Raw genomic sequence first — 21359 nt, 5'->3', positions numbered from 1 at the left:
GCATGCCAGAGCAGCACCAAGTTCACAATAAGGTGCCATGCAGACACATTCTTAGAATTTTAAGAAATTTCTGTGGGCATTTTTTTGGAACCACAATTCTATTAAATACACACTGCAAATCCAAACCAGAATCCCTGTGTGGTTATAGGCTTCAAGGACAACACATGTGGCATGTCCAAGAGACCAGCTGGGGATCTCTTATACCCAAGTTGTCAAATTTTGTTCCTTTGAGCCCAAAACTTGGGCAGGTCCTTGAATTATGTTTAAGTTAACTACTGCAAAGACAATACATGGATTAGACTCACCTGCTCCTGGCCCAAGATGATCACACCATGAGGTTTGACCGGATGCCAGGATGCCAGGTTATCACCGGCCCCACGCTCCTCCCCATTTTCATATGCTGACCATATGCCATCGCGTGTGATCCAGGTCAGGCAGATGTGGTGCCACATCCCAGACTTTAGACTCATGGGCAGCTGAGCCACCTGACAACAAAACAGAAAAGTGCCTTAAAATGAACAGTGCAAACAGTTTTTTGGAGGGAGTCTCCCACTGATGTATTTTAGCATCACCTTCCCCAAAGCTGATGAGGAGCACATTATGTCCTTTCTTGCTGGCTGCAGAACAGGATTGGGTGACACATGCCTTTCTCCAAGCCTCTCTCTCTTAGGCCCTTCCCCAGTCCTGGTCTATGCCATCCTTGAGTGCTCTTTCCTGAATGTGATGATTCCTCCTAGCTGGGTGGGTGGAGAGATGTGTAGGTATAAGCCTCTGATTTATATTGTTCAAAGGTAAAAATCACATCCACTGCTCCACTCACTTTTGCCTCTAGCCCCACCCCCCACCACAGGGGCATGCAGCCCTCCAGCCTCCTGGCACCATGCCTGAAATTTGGAAGTAGTTTGAACTCTGACCCAATGGGATGCTTCAGGGTATGCTGGTCCATCATCTTCTTGGGTGACAGGGACCAGTGCAGCACCAGCATTGCTTGCAGCAACAACATGGTCACTGTCTCCTGTTCACTATGACCCTGTCTGGAAGGAAATGTACCTGCCACTGCCTCTCCCCACAGTCTTGGCTGCACGTGCCAGGAGTCCTGAACCTGTGACTCTGAAAGTACTTACCAGGTGGAGTCTTTGGTTTGAACCCGTTCCCTTCCACTTCATTTTAACGAGGCTGCTAAGAAGTGAGCAGGAAGGAGTCATGTATATCCAGGGCTTTTCCCCCCAGCCAGAACTCACCAGAACTCAGTTCCAGCACTTCTCAGGTGGGCGCCATTGCCATTATAATAGAACAAGGGAGGTGGTGAGTTCTGGCACCTCTTTTTCTAGAAAAAATAGCACGGTATATATCTGTATCTTTCTAGATTCATTAATTACAGTTGGCTCTTGTTTTCTGAGCTGATGTCATTTTTCTAATGGAGTGGGGCCTTTTCTCAACATAAGGAAGGTTAGTACGCATGTCTTCCAGATGCCCATGACAAAGTCTTCCTTCCCTCCTTACCTTGTCATTGATTATCAGCTCCATGGGGTTATTTCCCCATTCCAGCAATACAAGCTCATTGGATTGTCCTGGTACTGAGTAGGAGAAAGGGGTGCCCACCCCTGCTGGGCCCTTAGATTTCAGCCACATGCAGACTGTGAAAGCATAAAGCTCAGGCAAGCTCTTCTTCATCCGCGCATACATATAGTTGTTTCGTACGGGGATGGTGACTTTGAACGCTTCCGGGTTGTTGAAGGCTGTAGTTTCTGGTGCATAACAGAGAAATGGGGGGGGGGGTGTCAAGAAAGAGTACAGGGACAGCAGCTGAGAAGAACAAAAGACCACAGACTCCAGAAATTCAAGTCAGGCCTTGCCAATACTACACAACAACACCATTGCAAAAATGGGTTCCAGTTGTTATTGAACTTGGGTCATCCAATGAACCTGACCGTTCATTGACACATTGCATAATGATTGGGTAATCACTGGCAGCTTGGATGGCTCAGTTTGATTTATTAGACTTGCATATTGCTTTACCTGCACACAAAAGTCTGAAAGTGATTTACAATGATTGTATAAGATCCAATAAAATAGGATCAAACAGATGACACAATATGCAGTATCAGCATTCCTTGCGTATATTTAACTCTCCCTGTGTTTATTTTAAAGGGGGTTCAGCAAGTTAAGTTTGCCAGTGGCTGCTGCTTAGTTATATTATGAAACCTCCAAATTCAGAGGCAGGATGCCATTGTGTAGTTTTTACCCCTGTGTAGATTTCGGGAAACTAATGGGCTAGTTTGTCATGCTTGTCATTCATAATTTCATGTGTCTGGAATGGACTCAGGAAATACATATCTAACAGGCAATCACATATATGTAGCAACTTTGGAGCCCTCAGATTTGGCGCTCTTCCTTGCCAGGACTGACCATGCTCAAGCTCAGTGACCCGGTTCTGGAGGGCATCCAGCTCCTTCTCTACATCTTGCTGTTGCAAGTCGTGGTTGTTGGGGACAGATGACCGGTCTTTCTCCAGAGCTAAAATCTTGGAGAGGATCTGCTCCTCCAGTTCTTCCATCTTGTTATGGATTGTCTCTTGGGCTGGCACAGGAGCAGAAGTAGCATTCATTCGGGCTGGAATATCCTGCTGTGCACAAAGGAAAGATATATGATATATGGGAAACGAGTGTGTGTGTGTGTGTGTGTGTGTGTGTGTGTAATATCTCACACAAAAAGTATCCAGGCAAAACATGTTAACCCAGCAAGAAAAACAGGGCCATGTTCTCAGGGTGTTTCCAGGCTATTGCTGTTTTGGGGTAGGATTCTATCCATAGCTGTCAACCGTCCCTTATTTGGCGGGAAACTCCCTTATCCCAGTGCCATGTCCCGCTGCTGTCACTTATTGATGATGTCCCTTAAATTTCTCGGGTTTCATGCTCGCCCGGCTCAGGAGGGAAGCAGCAGCTCGAGGTCCTCTACCACGAGAGAGAGCGCGCGCACAAGCTGCCGTGTCTCCATCTCTCCCTTTCCCCCCTCAGGGACGCGTCGTGAGGAGACGGGTGGCGGTGGGCAGGCAGGCAGCCCCTCTCTTGCGAGACTTCCACCGCGCTGCCAGGGGAAGCTGGAGGTAGCGGCGGCGGCGGCTGAGGAGGCAGCCTGAGGGAGGAGGAAGAGGAGGGGATGGGGAGGGACGCAGAAGGGCAGTGCTTCAGCGGCCGCTGCGGTGCTGCAACCACCTCATGCCGGGCTCGTGGGCGTCATGGGCGAGAGTCTCTCTCCCTCCCCCCTCTCTCTCAGGCGGGGAAGTGCTGATGGAACTCCTCACGCCAGGACAACGGCAGCCCCGACGTGCTGCTTAGCATACCCTCCAACCAGTGCAGCATCTTAATGTAGTGATTTCCCCTCTGCATCCCTTTCATAACTCTATTTTTATAAATCATTTGTCCATCCATAGTTCAAATTTTTACTACAAGTTTTCTGTCAATCCTACCAATGTATGTAACTCTTTACAATAGCTTTTCAACTAAATTATAAACTTTCCCCATTCTTAATAAAGAGGTCCTCTTCCTGGTTTCTAATTCTGCCTGTAAGCTTTGCCATCTAGACATCGTTCATCAGCTTTGTCTGCCACTCTTCTTTGGTCGGAGTTGTAGACCCTTAGGATCATCTAGTCCAACCCCCTGCAAAACACAGTCAGTCGCAGCAAAAGCAGCATGGCTCCATCAGTGCTAGATTTCTGTATAAGCTAAGCAAAATCCCTTATTTTGGCTGCTGATCCCTTATTTTCGAGGCTGCTGGTCCCTTATTTTCAAATCTGTAAGTTGACAGCTATGATTCTATCATATACTGGTAAATTTAAACTGAAGTTACCATTGATAGAGAATTCTTGTGCAACAAACCTTCTCCCCCCAAAGATCAGACTTTTTGTGATAAGGAAAGTGAAGGGGAAATGCTGCTTTGGTGCAATGTCATCTAACGTATCCTGCAAACGCACCAGAATGAATTACCAATGTCGTCTAACTTCCCTGCAAACAAATCAGGATGAATAGTCAATAATCAGGTTGTCTGGAAGTACCTTCAGAGGCCACACCCACCCTGTGCATTTAAAGCACATCCAACACACATTTAAAACACATCGCTTCCCCACCTCCAAAGAATCATGGGAACTGTAGTTTGTTAAGGGTGCTGGGAATTGTAGCTCTGTGAGGGAGCAGCAACCACTCGCAAGATTCTTTGGGGGAAGTTGTGTGCTTTAAATGTGTGTTGAATGTGCTTTAAATGGATGGTTTGGGTCACTCAAACCCTTTCTGTCTAGGCACTGATGCCCCTTGCAGTGAACCAGACAGGTCCAGCCTAGCCAGGTGTTTCTGAGACAGAAAACAGTCCCATCTATGAGAGAGAGAGAGACCCTGATTCAACCTCTGACACCCCATCTAAATGGGTCACGCAATAGCAGGTGATGAGCGAGTCCTCTGCCTGAGGTTCCCATGAGCCACAGTCAGTCAGAGAAGGCAATCCTGATCTAGATGGGCTGTTAGTCTGCCTATACAAAATAGCTTCATACAGCTTAGAGACTGGAGGAAGAAGCTGTTGTTGTTAATGGTTTTATTTTTACTTGCTTTGGAAGCTTTGATTTAGAGTAAAAGTCAGCAACCATCACTCGAAACACAAACAAACTCCGTATCTCTCCCTTGAAGAGTTTTCTTATACAACATGGAACGTGTCTGTATAATGACTCTTCCTTGTCTTTCCACGGGATTCAATATGGAGAAATGAGTCAATGGGACTCCGTTCTCTCAAAGGACACTTTTCTCGTAAAAAATAAAGAAAGGAGCAGTCAGGCATGGAGAGAAACGGGATCACAGTTTTTCCCTAATGAGGATGAAGAAGTGTGCCTTTTTTCTGCCGCTTCGAGGCAACGCCTGTCATTTTGACATTACATAGTAGTTCTGTAATCCTCTTAGAGCTCTACGAACTGTGTGAGTCTGTGTGCTGAGAGGTCACAGCAGGTATTACACAGCTACGGCAGGGAGCAGCACCCACAGCTGGAGGCAAGTCCTCCTTACTGTCCGCTCATGCCAACCTGCCGGGGCGCTTGCACAAAGGGAATCCCAGGTTTTAAAGCTAAAGGTTTGTGTTCTGTCCACCATTGGCAAGTGTGACGAATTCAATGCTGTTTCCATGCTGGGATTAGGTGCATTCTTTCAACACACCCAAACCTCATCAACCTTTAAGACAAACAGCCATGCCTTTGGGTAGAAATGACCACTGTACCATTTACACTATGGCAGTGGCGTACCGTGCATTGCCAGCACCCGGGGCAAGGCAAGGATTGCGCCTCCTAACCTCATTGCGGGTATCGTGCAGGAGGCAACAGGCAGACTTCGCTCACTTGCACCCCTGAAATGGCACCTCCTGTTTCTCCAAAGACAGTCCTGGGTTGGCTGGCAAGGAAATCTGCCTGATCAGAAGGTCCTGCTTGCTTGAGAAAAGCACTGCTCTGGATCAAGTGTCATTTGTGGGAGAAAGAAAGCTTACATTTTTTGTGACTTGCAAAACCACATAGATCACTGCCCAGAAAACACTGAGTGATATATAAATGTTGCAAACAGACCAATGAGCAGGTAAGCAAGCTGTGCTCAGAGAGCCTATCTGGGAGTATACACACGCCATATATTTTAAGGCCATTTAAAGCTCATGACTTCCCCCAAAGGATCCTGGGAACTCTGCTAAGGGTGCTGGGGATTGTAGCCCTGTGGGGTGAACTACAGTTCCCAGGATTCTTTGAGGGGAATTGTGTGCTTTCCAGGCTGTGAGCTTGCCTTTCCTCCTGGGCTGTGTTTGGGGGTTTTGGTGGAAGAAGGGAGTCAGGAGGCTTCCATGATCTAAGGAAGAGGTGAGAAGGAAGGCATGACTCAAGTAGTCATGCAAGGCAAGGAGAGAGCAAAAGAGAAGGGATGGAGAGAAGCAAGGGAGGAGAGGCAAGGGGGAAGGGGCCTTCTCTCCAGTGGCGTAGCGTGGGTTGTCAGCACCCGGGGCAAGGCAAGTAATTTGCGCCCCCTAACCCGTGGATTTGCGCCCCCTAACCCATGGATTTGCCCTAACCCCAGATGTTGCGCCCGGTGCGGCCCGCCCCCCCTGCACCCCCCACGCTACGCCACTGCTTCTCTCCTCCCCATGACATTTCACAGGCCATTAGTCATCGCCTATTCCTCATTGTTGCCATCAGGACGAACCTTAGCCTTTTTGCCTGCCTGTTTGAGAGGAGAGACGTGAAAGCCAAAAGGTTTGGGGGAGATCTCCGTCTTTGAGGACTCCCTGTTGTGCTCATTTATTACAGCGAAAGCTCATCAAAGGAAACAGGCCTATTATTCCACCACATTTCTGCCCTTTGATGAGGTGCTCCTAGAGCCCTTGCCTCCTAATTACTGCTAGGCTGCTTATCTCATCATTATTTCAGGCTGTGTTCCCTCTTATGCCAAGTGAAAAAAGCAAGCAGCCCCCCTGCCTGTAATTCCTCATAAGTTAATAGGGTACATCCATTGAAAACCGTGTTTTGTCTGTTATGGTGGTGGAGCTTTCTAAAGGGAACTCAGGTTGCAAAACTGAGGCTCCACAAAGGAGGCGGTGAGCCTGGAGGCAGAAAAGGTTTCAGCCCACTCTGAGAAAGTTGCTCACCTGAAATGTTCAGGGGTGCTGTAACTTCTGCCCCACCCTGCAGACTTATTGTCAAGATCAGGAGAGGATACCCACAAAACTATTGGGTTCCCCATCTCAGCATGCTTTTACCGTGCTCCTTGGATGCTCACCCTTTTGATTCTAGGAATCCAAAAATGTACACCTGAAGAAGAGGCTCCCTGGTGTGAAATGTGTATGTGAAAGACAAACTCATGCTCAGCTCTTGCACTCCCAGATTGGCCTGAGATGAGGTCATTGCGCTAAAGGCCTCTAGATAATCACAGCTTAATTCATTACTTGGGGAGAGGCCATCTGAGAGTGTGACCAGCTCAGGTGAGCTGAGCGGCAAGGAGGGAAAACGTGCTAGTTCAGAACTGGCCTGCGTTGTCAACTGTGCTTTACTTTCTCTGCCCTCGCCTCTCAATCCAGGTAACACAGTTTCCTCAGTTGCCTGTTTATCTTGCTTTTATGTAAGTGATCTGTGTCAGTCGCTTGCTGCTTGCTGCCTTCCAGATGCTTTTATGTCTGCCCTAGTTTCCCAGCTGAACTTTCTAAATACCTTTTAGATTTGCAACTATGGATACTCGGGAAATGCTTTGTTTAATTTCTATCCTGTCCTTCTCACTTCCGTGGGCCCAAGGCAAGTTACACATTCAATGGAACACTCTATCCATTAAAACAATGTTAAGAATCGGGAATGAAGCACCATAAAACCCTTTAGTGTAGCAAAATCAAAACCATCTCAGAGGGGAAGGAGCTCCACAACAGCAGTGCAGCCATGAAGAAGGTCCTATCCTTTGTAGCTACCAACCTAATTCCTAAAGAAGGCAGTATTGGTGTCCTACCAGGGCTGTTTTAGCAGAGGGCCTGAATAATCTACATGAACATGACTGCACTGCATGATGAGGATCTTGGCTATAGATAGTTGAGCTCTATGTTGTGGTTCACCATAGGAGCTCACTGGAAGGGGAGGGGGAAGAAGAGGAAGAATAACTTGATTCATTTCACATAATTTATGCACCACTTGATTGTAAAAAACCTCAGTGGTTTACAAAGAAGAAGAAGAAGAAGAAGAAGAAGAAGAAGAAGAAGAAGAAGAAGAAGAAGAAGAGCTGGAGGACAGTGGGTGAGCCAAGGAAGTGACGAAGTCTGGTGGAAGGAGATTCTTAGTTGATGACTGTAACAGCTGTCAGCATCTATTGCTATACAATCACCCAGAGGCTTCTGAGTATGAGGATACTATCATTCATGAGCTCATGTGTGAACCAGGGCTGCAGCTTCCAGAGAGTCAGCCCTGTTGGACCGCTGTGTGTCTCCATTATGATCACTGCTACGTGTGGAATGGAGACATATGTCTGACACATGAAGTAAAGATGTGCTCTGGAGACGCAGTTGCCCAAGGCTCATGTGCATTCTCAGTGACACGCTTCCCTGCCATATATGTGGCACAGAGACATGTGAACAAATGGGATCTTGTTTTTCCTGTAAGATGGGAAGCAGCCCTCAACAAGTAAAAGAGAAATTATTTGGATTTGCTTGGCATCTGTTATGCTGCATTTAACATTTATAGGGCTGGTTATGTAAGTGTGCTGAGCAGTGGATGCTGCAAGCACATTGATTCATTTTTAGCCTCATCTCCACTTTAACTTTGGAAGTTCAGGGCAGTTTACATGGAGTTCCCAGGGAGATTCCCATCCTGGAAGATCCAGGACAGACCTATTTCACTTTAACAATGAAACAGCACCACATGTCCTCAGACCATGTTCCCAAATGTGGTTGAGACAGAGCATAAGAAGATGAGAGCCTGATACATCAGGCCAATGGTGCATCTAGCTTGGCATTCTGTTCTTACAGTGGCCTCAAGCAGGACCTGGGCACAGGAGCCCTCTCCCCTCCTGTGTTTTCCAGCAACTGGCATTCAGAAGCATTATTGCCCCTGGCTGTGGAGGGAGAGCATAGCTATAATGGTCAGTAGCCTTGGTAGCCTTATCCTCCATAACTTTGTCTAATTCTCTTTTGGAGCCATCCAAATTGGTGGCCATCACTGCCTCCTGAGAAAGCGAGGACCATGGTTTAACTATGTGCTGTGTGAAGAAGTACTTTGCTAATATATCTGTTAACATACCATTCTGTTTCCTTGGATGCCTGTGTTAAAAGTGTGTGTGATGTATGAAGTGGCCTTGAGACTCTGAGGAAGCTATAATCCTTGTTCACACATGAGCTTATCCATGACCTTTCCACATCATCAGAAGGCACAGGGTGACTGCAACAGCTATCGATTTTGATAGGAGCTGCAACTGTTCATTCACCATGAGCCCCTTTCCAGACATTTTGCACTGCTTTCAGGGGTTACAGAGCTTAGCTCCAGAACTTATTTGCTTAGCCCTCCAAGCTATTCTACGTACCAGAGCTCAGTCTGGGAACATTTAAATTAATAATGAAGGACTAGAGCAATCCTGCAGGGAGTGCACACAAGTTCATTGCTCTGACACTACACTGCTCAGCACACAAATAGACCACTCCTGAGCAGGTATTTGTGAGCCAGCTCTCAGCTCTAGCTGTTAAACTCCTGCATCACAGGGGGCTGAATTAGAAGACCCTTGGGGTCCCTTCCAACTCTACAATTCTATGATTTTAAGCAACGCAATGTGGAGGGGGACCCAATTTCCTACTGAATTGGGTTCCTGTCCTGGGTCTTTGTTTTGCCTTGTTTGACCCTGAATGAATAAAGACAAACTTGCAAGCTTTTTATTCAGCAAGAGTTGGGTGCCATTAGATGATCTTTCCACTCACTCCAACTCTATCTTACTAAGATGAAGAGCTGCATTGTTCCTGGACCCATGGAAACTGGCTGAATTCCACCCTCCAGTTCTCTAAAATCAAGGAACGCTTCAGGTAACACTTTTGTGATTAATCATATCAAGGTTTTCAAAAGTGATGTGGGAACCAAACCATCGCCTCTGTAGGGAAAATAAGGCATGGAGTGTACTGTGGAGAACAAAAGGGCTTGGATGGTGCCCTTTCCAAAAAGAGAGAATTAACAGGAAAACGCTTCATCAGGAAACGAGAGGAGGGCAATTGTGCTCCTTTATCCCCGTGCCTCTGTGGGGAGCAAAGAAGAAGAAGAAGCTTCAATTGCAATTATGACAACTGAATCATCGGCATTAACGAGAGATATGTGAGGTCATTGGCTCTCTCCTGCCTGGTTCAAACCCTGGATTGGTTTATTTGGTGAGCTGCACTGTTCTAGTTTTAATTCACTCAACGCCCAAGACTCATGCTGTGTCCCCGAGAGGCTGTTCCTCATTGTATTAAATTAGCTGGCCACTGGGGAGATGCTTCCGGGTCTCCACGCACACCTTCGCTCTGCTTTGCTTTTGCCCCCATTACATCTGGGCTTTTTCCCTGCAGGATATGAGATGCACAGAATGTGGCCTGCTCAAATGCCATCCAGGTAGAGAATAGAGAGATCCACAAAGAAAAGAGACAATGGGGAGAACTGAGCAGTGACAGGGACAGATGAAGAGGAAGGATAAAAAAAGTCATTATCCCTGCCCTCCCTTTGGGAATGGCAAAGGGAGACATGATTCCTGATAAGAGCTCATGTTTGCAGATGGTTCAATTGTGTTGCCTGCTGGTGGCCTGGACCTGCCTTCTCCCTTTTTTTGTTTTGCTATTGATGCTGCCAAGCGACTGGAAAGGTTTTCTGATCCATGGAGTCTGGCTGGTTTTGACAAAGGGTGCAGAGATACTGTCTGCTGCACCCTTTGATTGTTCCAGTTCTGGATTTAAATGCCATGTCCCTGTTTTTCATGTATGACTCCATCTGTTAATAGAAAAAAGGGTTTTTCGCTTTTGTTACTCTTGTTAGCGTCAAGGCAATCTGTCCTACATCGAATAATGAAAGGCTTCTTTACCTCCACCCCATCTCATTCCGTTTTCTGTCTCTGTAATCTCTCTTTTCCCTTTCTCATTTCTGTCATTGCCCTTACTAAATGAATTTCTTGCTCCTATATAGTTCATTTTTCTTCCTTCTGCTCTCCAGTACCCCAATTTCCTATCATTATTAAGGAATTACAGTCCTGGCTCTTACACTGCCAAGGAGATGAACAAGATTTGTGCCTACATATTCCAAGTATTCGTGTTATGCCACCAAAGATTACTTCTCCCTTCGTGATAGCTGCAAGGGAAATTCTATCAACTTTCCCTGCTTTTCCTGACAGCTGAATCAATTTGGGCAGGTCTAAGCACTGCCCTTTAATGGCACTCAAAACATGCCATTGTAGACTGATGTTTCAAGTCTACATTGTGGTTTTACACCCACCCACCCCGCTCTGCCCCAGTGCCAGCAAACATAGAACAACAAATGGTTTAGAACGAAAGAATGATCTATAAAGGATCTAGTTTGAATCTAAATTTAGATTACAGTATATTAATTTGCTCCAGTGAGCTTATGGCTAGTGACCAAAAGCCCAGAATCACACCAAAAGAAAGTGAATTGAAAATTCATTAAAAATTATTGGGAAATTGTAAATAGTAATGAAAGCTAACTATATAAAAATGCTTACATGAATAAATGAAACAAGTACTGTGAGGCTACTATGAGCACTAAACAAAGGAAATATATGAAGAAATTATAAACGAAAAATGAAATACAAGAAAACAGTTATCCTTCTAAACACCCTCCCTCCAGTCCTGTTAACCGAAAAACAATAGGAAGTTTCATTCTCTTATAAAGACATTCTAAAACAATGTAGGAAAAGTTACTTATGATTTTAAAGTAAGAGACAATGGGCTTCGTGGAATAATGAGTCAAAGGTCCATATCTACCAGACTTGGTGTGGTGAGGTCAACCTGTTTCCACTGGAAGATTCTCGAGCAAAAATAATCCATGAGGATTAGGTAAAAAAAATAAAAAAGGAGAACCCTAAGAAAAATCTAGGCTCTATGAGATCTATCCTGACAGTACAAGTCCCCTCTTAGCACAGAAAATTTTCTCAAAGAAATGCAAAAAACACAGATCTACTCTCTATCTCCCAAGCTAGCACACCTTCAGGGAAGGTGCTGTTGTGGGAATAAAGATTAACCACGTAGGCTAAAAATTGTAAGACAACATTCAGAGAGAGAAAAGTGTCCTCCCCACTCTCCAATAAAATGCTCCAGTTCTTAAGGCGCCGAGGGCCTTCTGGAGGTTCCCTCATTGCGAGAAGTAAGGTTACAGGGAACGAGACAGAGGGCCTTCTCAGTAGTGGCGCCCACCCTGTGGAACACCCTCCCTTCAGATGTGAAGGAAATAAGTAGCTATCCTATCTTTAAAAGACATCTGAAGGCAGCCCTGTTCAGGGAAGTTTTAAACATTTAACGCTGTATTGTTTTTAATACTTTATTGGAAGCTGCCCAGAGTGACTGGGGAAACTCAGCCAGATGGGCGGGGTATAAATAATAAATTATTATTATATTATTATATTATTTCTCTAATATAAAATTCTTTCACATCAAACATTTTCCCACATTCTGATAGATTCTCCTTGACTTCTACCAAAATTCTGTGTCTTCTTTGTTTCTCATCCTTTCATTGCAACTTGCCTTTCTTATCAAATCTAAGCCATAAATTCTGCCTGAGCTTGGAAGAAGACCTAAGAAGATGCTAATATTGTACTGTACTTTCTTAAACTAGCAGCCCAAAACAAAGGCTTCTGTCTCTAAACAGGGATGAAAATACTGGTTAAAATAAAAATAAGCTTCTAATGTAGCAAATACAGAGTATAAAGGCAAACACTTGGACAATTATCAGACAACAAGGGAAAACATCACTCACCACAACCTTAGAGAGCCCATATCTTATATCTCCATGTTTCAGCTCATAACAGCTGCTTTCCAGTTTAATCAGAGACACAGGCAATGCTTAAAATCTGAACAAGAAGTATGTTGCATCAAAAGGTACCCCAAAATATAAGTGTATCAAGGTAATAAGATTGCTATTTCCCAATTAAACAGACATTCTGTGTTGTTCCAGCAGAGGCTTCAATGTGTCACAGAGATAAATTATTTCATTTTTCTTAATTTTATTTGAAACAGGGAATAACCAAAATTCAGCTGTCAAGGAGCCCTTTTGGTGCTGCTACCAGAGAACTGTAAATCATTCAGTCACCCATCTTCAAAGGAAGAGATACAGCTCATGGCTATGTTTATCTCACAGTCTGTATGGTTGGGAAAAGGCTCTTGCAGCCTTCAGGCTAGGCATAAGATTATCATGGCTTCGTAAAACCAAACTTTGGTTCATACACTATGAGTATCTGCTCTTTCTATATAGCAATCAAGAAAAGAAGCCTGAACAGGAGCTTATTAACATACCTTGCCTAAACCCTGCTTATTCATTTGCCAAAATGGCTTCCTCTTATTACTCGTTAGTTTAATATGCAGGCGCTTTGCATAAAGTTTCCCAATTACACATAACAAACTAATTGGGCAATAATTTGCTGGGTAAGCTTCAGAGCCTTTCTGTCTGTATAATAAAATCAGAAGGATGTTGTCAGGCTGCAGTTTACATGGCTGCTGATAGGCAGCTGCACAAATGGCAGCAGGATGACAGAGCAGGAGGTAGGGGACCTAGAGTCAGAAATCATCTTGCTCCTCTACTGCTTTTCTTCTAACAGTGATGCTGTTGTTTTGGTCTCTGACAGCAGGATCAGAGGCCAAGGAGGGTGGAAGTGGCAATAGAGTAAGACAAGGTGCAGTTTAGGCGAGCTGGAAGGGTGGGTTTGGCAAGGTGTAAAGGCTGGTGGTAGGATTTGCCAAGGAGTAAAAGGAAGGAAGGGGGTTTGGTGAGGTGTAAAGGGAAGGAGGATGGAGTTGGCCAAGTATAAAGAGAGTGGAGATTGTTACAGAAAGAGTAGGTGATAGGGTTGGCTAGTGAAATAAGTAGGAGCAGCAGCCCCTAGTTTTAAACATGTGGACAATTAATGCAGTGATCCAAGCCTCAGCACTCGTCCTATTAAATCAGTACAGTGGTGCCTCGGGTTACATATGCTTCAGGTTACAGACGCTTCAGGTTACAGACTCCACTAACCCAGAAATAGTACCTTGGGTTAAGAACTTTGCTTCAGGATGAGAACAGAAATCGTGCTCTGGTGGCGCAATGCCACCAGGAGGCCTCATTCGCTAAAGTGGTGCTTTAGATTAAGAACAGTTTCAGGTTAAGAACGGACCTCCGGAATGAATTAAGCACTCAACCCGAGGTACCACTGTATATGTAAATACAGCTACCAGCAGAAGAGACCACAGGGTAACATTAAATTCCAAAAATTCTGGTGGTATAGAATCTATTCCCAGCGCTTTTCTATTTCTTAACTGGCAGTCAACTAATTACTCCCCTTTGGACTTCCGGGTTGGTGCCACTGTTTAATGGCAGATTCCCTCCGAGCTCCGGAGGGAATCGGCTCCGTAGCGTCTGGGTCTGGCCGCTGCGGCGAAGCGGGGACCCTTAAAATCACAGGCGCGGATGCCTGTGAACACAGAGACTCGGCGGGCACCATTTGCGCCCCCCCAATCCGCGACGGAGCCTTTTTAAAGGCTTCGGAACGGAGGCAGGGTAAGGCGTGGTGCTGAGAGTACTCCCTCGTCTACGGAGTGAAGCCGCAAGCCATTGACAGAGAGCGCCAACTTCTTCTAAGAGTGATTGGATCCTAAAACATCAACCCGTGAGTAATACGGAGATTGGAACTTTAAAAAAATTCTTATCTTGGATTTGGAACGAGCGGGAAGGGGCTAAAAAGGAAGTCCACCCCCCCCTCTTTGTAAACAACTTAAAGCAAAGGACTGGGCAGCTAAGGTCGAGAGAATCTGTTTCTTGCTTTTTTTAACAAAAGATCCTGACCTCACGGTTTGGACATTATAAGAAGATATTCTGGAGGATAAAAAGAATTTTGGGAGCTGAAACTACACCCCCCCCTAGACCCGGGAACGTCCGATGAGAAAGCCTGTTGCATGGAAGATTTTGACAGCTGTCAAGTGAGCTGCTAGTCAGCTAGTTGTCAGCTGGAAAAAGAGAACATTGTTTCTGCTGTTTTTGCTGGTTTATTCGGGATAACTTGTTGAAAATAAGGTTGATACAAAATAACTGGACTTTTGGTTTTTGAGCTGAAAGGAAGATCAAGGAATTAAATCCCCCTAGAGGGGTAACAAGGATACTACATTACAAAAATGGCTGGAGTGTCTAAATTCCAAGCAGAATTGGACAGAGCACTGGTTCTCTTGGGAAACTTACAAGATGAGTACGATGCTTTGTCTACAGAGGTATCGCTATTACACTGGACAGTAAACAACAGCTTGGAGTCTGATAAGGATTTGAAACAGGAAGCCTATTCAACTGAACAAATAAATGAAACCGAAAGCGTAGACACGATGGAGCAATATGTTCTTTTTGAAGAAAACGAAGGAGGAGATGGAGGTTTGCAGGAGTCAAAGGAGAGCTACAATATGAGGCCTGACATGATGATAAAAAAGGACAATAAAAACTGGATGCGGAAAGCCTGGTTTGATTGGGAATTTGGAAAATGGAGAGATCCTCTTTTGAGGAGATCTGAAGACCTGAGGATTATAAATTTGTTGAAGGTGGAAGCTGGAGCTGTGGGGACATTTGGATTTGAAAGAAATTTGAAACAAGAGTTGGAATACCCCATAGGCTTTGCTTTTGCTTTTAAGTATGGAGGACTGGCTAGAAGCAACACCGATTCTGTTGGGCCGGAGCCCCTCCGAGACCTGGGGCTTAACATCAAGGTCTATCAAAGAGACCGGCAGAAAGGAACTGAGAGAGACATAAGGGCCTCGGACCTGAGATCTCCAGGCTAAATAAATAATATAAAGACTGATGGATATTGGTTGGGGACTGGAACCGGGAGAAGGGTGGGTGGAGGTTGGGAATCCAAAGGGTACATAAGGACAATTTGCATTGCTTTGTTTGTTTTATATTTTGTTAGTGGTAAGGAAATTGGGTAAACCGTGGAAGGGAAATTTTGGTCGACCTTAGGAAAAAGGTTTAAGAATAAATTAATGAGGTATAAGTATTGATGTGTAATTTTAATAAGGTGAAATTGGTTTTTTTCTTTTTTTTAAATTAAGTGAAAATAAGGCAGTTAAAAATAAATGGAGGAAATGGAAAAAAGAAGTAAAGTAAAATAACAGTATGTTAGAATAAATGTTTAAGTTAAGGTGAAGAAATAAGTTAAGGACTTGCTGAATTGACAATTTAAATTGGAATACAAGAAGGGGAGGTGTGAGGAGGTCTGAGAAACAAGGTTGAGGAAAATAAGTATCAGAAACTGTATGTGTTTTTTCTATTTTTCTGTTTAGTTTCGAATATGCTTTTTTGTGTTGTTTTTATTTTGTTTATTTTTTTGTTTTTGTTTGTTGTGTGTTTTTTGAAAATACCAATAAATATTTAATTAAAAAAAAAAACTAATTACTCCCCTTTGTGAAGCTTGTTTCACCTTTTTCAGATGGACATGGAAGTATACCACTTTCTGCAAAGAGAGATGCTCTTATTATGAGTTGAGCCAAATTGACAGGTAACAATGTACACCCAGCAGCTCCCATTGCATTTCCAGCAGAGAGATTATTAGTAAATCCCAGCATTCTGGGCAAATGGGAACTGACTGTGTGATTTTGCAAATTCAGACATAACAATTGCCCAGGGATTGAGCAATGTTTGGAGGCTGAATTCCCCAAGCAAAGCTGGAAAGCTTTTTGCACCTTGATGAGGATGGTACATGTCAGATATTTCACCCTCAGCTGAGTCTGCTCTGTAAATCACCAGGGAGTTTTGAGCTCTCCAGATCTCATGGCCTAAAGCCTTTTTCTCTCCTACGCCCAATTATCTTATTGAAACCAATGTGGGTTGGGTGGTATTTATCAGAGAATATTTACGGGGGGAGGAGGAAAATGTTCAGAATGCATATTTTTAAAAGCTGTTGGGTGATCTCATAATTTCCCATCTGCTGAAGCGAGGGCGGGGTGTGGGGATTTGTGTATGATTCTTGGCTGCCAAGCCATCAGAAAGATTGAAAGATGCCAGGTAATATTAATCATGTGAAATGTCAACGTCTGGAGTGGGGGGAAAGCGGGGGGGGGGGAGAGAGAAAAGCACTCTCTGCTTTTGCAATATGTGAGTCTACTTAGGTAAAGGGTAAGGGGACCCCTGACCATTAGATCCAGTCGTGACCGACTCTGGGGTTGCGGCGCTCATCTCGCTTTCTTGGCCGAGGGAGCCGGCATACAGCTTCCGGGTCATGTGGCCAGCATGACTAAGCTGCTTCTGGCGAACCAGAGCAGCGCACGGAAACGCCGTTTACCTTCCCGCCAGAGCGGTACCTATTTATCTACTTGCACTTTGATGTACTTTCAAACTGCTAGGTTGGCAGGAGCAGGGACCGAGCAACAGGAGCTCACCCCGTTGCGGGGATTCGAACCGCCGACCTTCTGATCGGCAAGTCCTAGGCTCTTTGGTTTAACCCACAGCGCCACCCGCGTCCCTTGTGTGAGTCTACTTAGATGGGATTAATTTCATTCATTGTCAGTTGCACACATTTATCTAAGGAGATCAAAAGCCGTCAGTTATTAAAGCATCAGAAAATCCAGTGTCTGAGACTTTCACCAGCTAAGGTAAAAGAAGACTGCTTCACAAGCTCATGCCCAACTTGTTAGAAGCTTTATTGGTTTGTTGTGGATCATTTGGGGACTTATGAGATGCATCCTGTCCCCATCTTTGCAGAGGTTCCCCTGGTAGCTGAAATAGTAATAGAATCACAGAAATGTAGAGTTGGAAAGAGCCCAAAGGACCATCTAGTCTAACCCCCACTATGCAGGAATCATAGTGCCAAACAATCCCTGACAGATAGCCAGCCAGCCAACCTCTCTTTAAAAACCTCCAACGAAGGAGAGTCCATCACCTTCCAAGGTAGTCCATTCTACTGTTGAACAGCTCTTACCATCAGGAAGTTCTTTCTAATGATTAGTTAGAATCCCCATTCTTGTAATTTGAGCCCATTGGTTCGGGCCCTGCCCCCTGCAGCAGCAGCAGAAAACCAGCTTGCTCCTCCTACATGTGACAGCTCTTCAGATATTTGAAGACGGCTCTCATATTCTTCTCTTCTCCACACTAAACACATCCAACTCCCTCAACTGTTCCTCAGTCACACAATGTGCTGGAGTTTCGGAAGCTTAACAGAGCTTGCAAAGTGTGGGATGTGATAAGAATATGTGATAATTAAGAACATGATGCCCCTGGGTAAATCTCAGCTTAGCCACAAACTCATTAGGCGGTTTTAGGAAAGCCACCATCTCTTCACCTCAGTCATATTATGGGAATAATAATGGTGACTTATGTTGACGGTTTGGTCTAAAGATTACGGATAATAAGTAATACTGTCAAGTCTTACAGGGTTGTTCTACAGCAGGGTTTAGGAGCCTGTGGCCATGCAGATTTTGTTGGGCTCCAGTTCCTATCAGCCAAAGGGTCAAAGGCAATGGGAGTTAAAGTGAGCAACTTCTGCAGAGCCACAGGTCTCTCTCATCCCACCCCATTCTAAAAATTAGTGTCAGGGCCGGCCCAGTCATTAGATGGGGTGAGGCCACTGCCTCAGGTGGCAGAAGCCCCCAAGGTGGCCCTCCCATGGATGCCCCACTTGCCCTGCTGTCTCCAGCAGGGGGGGAGAAGCGTTGCCTGCTTTGGCGCCAATTTCAGTGGAGATTTTGCTGATTTTGGCTGAGATCTCACTGAAATCACCTGAAATCTTACAACGTGCACAATATTTCACCCAAAATTGATGCTGCTTCTCCTCCAACAGTGGAGACGGCAAGGTGAAGGCAGTGAAGGCAGTGGTGGCAGGGCAGATGATGTAGGCAGCAGCAACAGGGGCAGCAGGGCAGGACAGCACTTCCTGTTTTGCCTGAAGCATTGAAATGGAACATGCGACTCCAGCACCAAGCTCTGCCCAGAGGTCAGAACTGCAAAATTGTGTACAGACATGCACAGGCGTGCCATCTATGCTGAGCCCCCCCCCCCCAGATTTCAGTGAAGGTCCCGGGCCCCCTCCAAGTTCTGTGGCATCCCCGCGCACACACCGCAGGCTGTCTGCATGACACATCAGCATGCCCCGTGATGTGCATGAGTAATGTCAGCACACTGCAGGGCATGCTGCCATCATGTGTGCACACTACAGGGCGTGCACACACAGCGTGGTGGTGTCATGTGGCCCCAGGCCCCCTCAATCATGGGGGCAAGATGGACATGAATAAATTCAGCACTGAATCTAATGGACTGAATCTACACACATTAAGCAATATTAAGCAGTTGGTCCCTTACCTTTCTCGCCCTGACCTGGCCACAGTGATCCATACGACAGTCACCTCCAGGCTTGATTATTGTAACTCGCTCTATGCAGGCCTGCCCTTGAAGCTGACCCAGAAACTCCAGCGGTTGCAGAATGCTGCGGCGAGGCTCCTTACAGGGCCCTTGCCGCAGGATCACATTCATCCAGTGCTTTACCAACTGCACTGGCTCCCGGTGGAGTACAGGGTCAGGTTTAAGGTGCCGGTTTTGACCTTTAAAGCCCTATGTGGCCTAGGACCCACGTATCTATGAGACCGCCTCTCCTGGTATGCCCTGCGGAGGACCTTAAGGTCCACAAATGACAACATTTTGAAGGTCCTAAGTGGCAAGGTGGTTAGATTGGTCTCAACTAGGGCCAGGACCTTTTCAGTACTGGCCCCAACTTGCTGGAATGCTCTGTCACAAGAGACTAGGGCCCTGCGGGACTTGACATCTTTCTGCAGGGCCTGCAAGACAGAGCTGTTCAGTCTGACCCTTATGTTTCCCTCCCCTTATGGTTTTGATCTATGGGCTACTTTTAAAATGAGGCTGCATTTTTTCCCTGTTATGTTTTTACTGTAATTTTACTGGTGTTAGCCACCCTGAGCCTGGCTCTGGCCAGGGCAGGTGGGTTTTAATAAAATTTATTATTATTATTATTATTATTATTATTATTATTATTATTATTATTACAGTTGTTGTGAGACATAGGTAGCCTTCTGTCTAGAATTGAGCTTTGAGAGGGTGTCCCCCCCCACCCCATTATTTGAGGAGAAGTCAGATTGGCTGGCCCCTCCACATTGGTGTTCTATTGCAGGTGTATTCTGCATTAGTGATGGATTTATTCTGCTTTAGCTTGCTTTGTGATGCTACCATATTATTGATGTCTGGAGTGCTACCATGATGTCCCCAGTGCTACCATATTATTGATGTCTGGAGAGGTTCTAAGCACTACAAAACTGGAACTGAAACATACCAGAACATTTGTGGTATGTTATGGGATCTCAACATTTGTGGTATGTTATAGGGACGCGGGTGGCGCTGTGGGTAAAACCTCAGCGCCTAGGACTTGCCGATCGCATGGTCAGCGGTTTGAATCCCCGCGGCGGGGTGCGCTCCCGTTGCTCGGTCCCAGCTCCTGCCCACCTAGCAGTTCGAAAGCACCCCCGGGTGCAAGTAGATAAATAGGTACCGCTTACTAGCGGGAAGGTAAACGGCGTTTCCGTGTGCTGCGCTGGTGCTGGCTCGCCAGAGCAGCTTTGTCACGCTGGCCACGTGACCCGGAAGTGTCTGCGGACAGCGCTGGCTCCCGGCCTATAGAGTGAGATGAGCGCACAACCCTAGAGTCTGTCAAGACTGGCCCATACGGGCAGGGGTACCTTTACCTTTACCTTTATGGGATCTCAGCAGGACATTGCAGAGTATGCATTGAATGGAAATGGACTGGTATGACCAGCCCAAATCTTTTGCAGGCACAAGCTGTACTGAAAGCAGGATCACGTGCGACTGCTGCGATAGCCTCATAAGCACAAATCATGAATGAGCAAGAAAAAGGATATTGGGGGGGTGCAAGTCAGTGGAGATAAAAGAGATGGGAGCTTTTAACAAATAAAGCAACAAGCACAATTTTAATTAGATAATCATACGAGGCACTTGGAAAGAACCCCACCCAAAGAATGCATAGCTTGCCAGTGGCTCCTGACTCCCCAAAGCTCACTCAGCTTTCACCCTGGAGGGTGGCAAGAGCTCATTTCACTTATGTTCCTAAATACGGGTTGTATCTGGTTGTAATCATGCTCAGAATAGACCCGCTGAAATTAATGGACACGAATAAGGTAGATCCATTGATTTCAATGGGTCTACTTTGAGGAGGACTTAGCTGGATACAACCCTGTGTCTGTAGGAAGCCCAGGACCACACCGGATGCAAACTTTTGTTGAAACGTGCACCAAATGGACTCTTTACTTGCCCACTGTCACCCTCGTATCAACCTAATCAGAAATAAGATGCTAATCTCTAAGAAGAAACCAGCAGAAATTAGTCATGGTTAATGGGATTTCAGATAGTCTCAATTAAGGCTGCAAGCAGGGAGCCAACTGGGTGAAAAATGAGGACAGAAAAGAAAGAAAGGCTAGTGAGGAAATTAAACTCAGTATGATTTGTTTCGAAGAAAATGTGGTTAGGATTGTGCTGCATGTTCTGTTTTACGGCTTTCGGTGGGATAACTAATCAAAGTAATGGTTGCTTGTTTCTTTTCTCCCCTACCCTGAGAAGCAGTCTCAGAAGCTGCAGTCAAGAGTAAAATGGGGAGGAGGGACTGGTTAACCCATTCACT

General features: G+C 45.5%; 1 protein-coding gene across 2 annotated transcripts in view; it reads right to left on the bottom strand.

Moving 5' to 3' along the window:
- Positions 1–21359, bottom strand: part of NPTXR (neuronal pentraxin receptor) — a 28287-nt gene that overhangs the window by 1131 nt on the left and 5797 nt on the right. The window contains exons 2-4 of one of the 2 annotated variants that reach the window (XM_083573537.1): positions 2410–2623; positions 1504–1748; positions 306–485 (exon numbers count right to left, since the gene is read on the bottom strand). In XM_083573537.1, coding sequence (XP_083429663.1) covers positions 306–485; positions 1504–1748; positions 2410–2623 — 639 coding nt within the window. Of the gene's footprint in view, positions 1–305; positions 486–1503; positions 1749–2409; positions 2627–21359 lie in introns of both variants that reach the window. The other variant, XM_083573538.1, reaches the window with a different exon arrangement.

This window comes from Podarcis filfolensis, assembly GCF_964270895.1.
Source record: "Podarcis filfolensis genome assembly, chromosome: 10".
Taxonomy (NCBI): domain Eukaryota; kingdom Metazoa; phylum Chordata; class Lepidosauria; order Squamata; family Lacertidae; genus Podarcis; species Podarcis filfolensis.
Note: the sequence above shows the minus strand (reverse complement) of the source record. Positions and strands in the feature narration are given on the sequence as shown.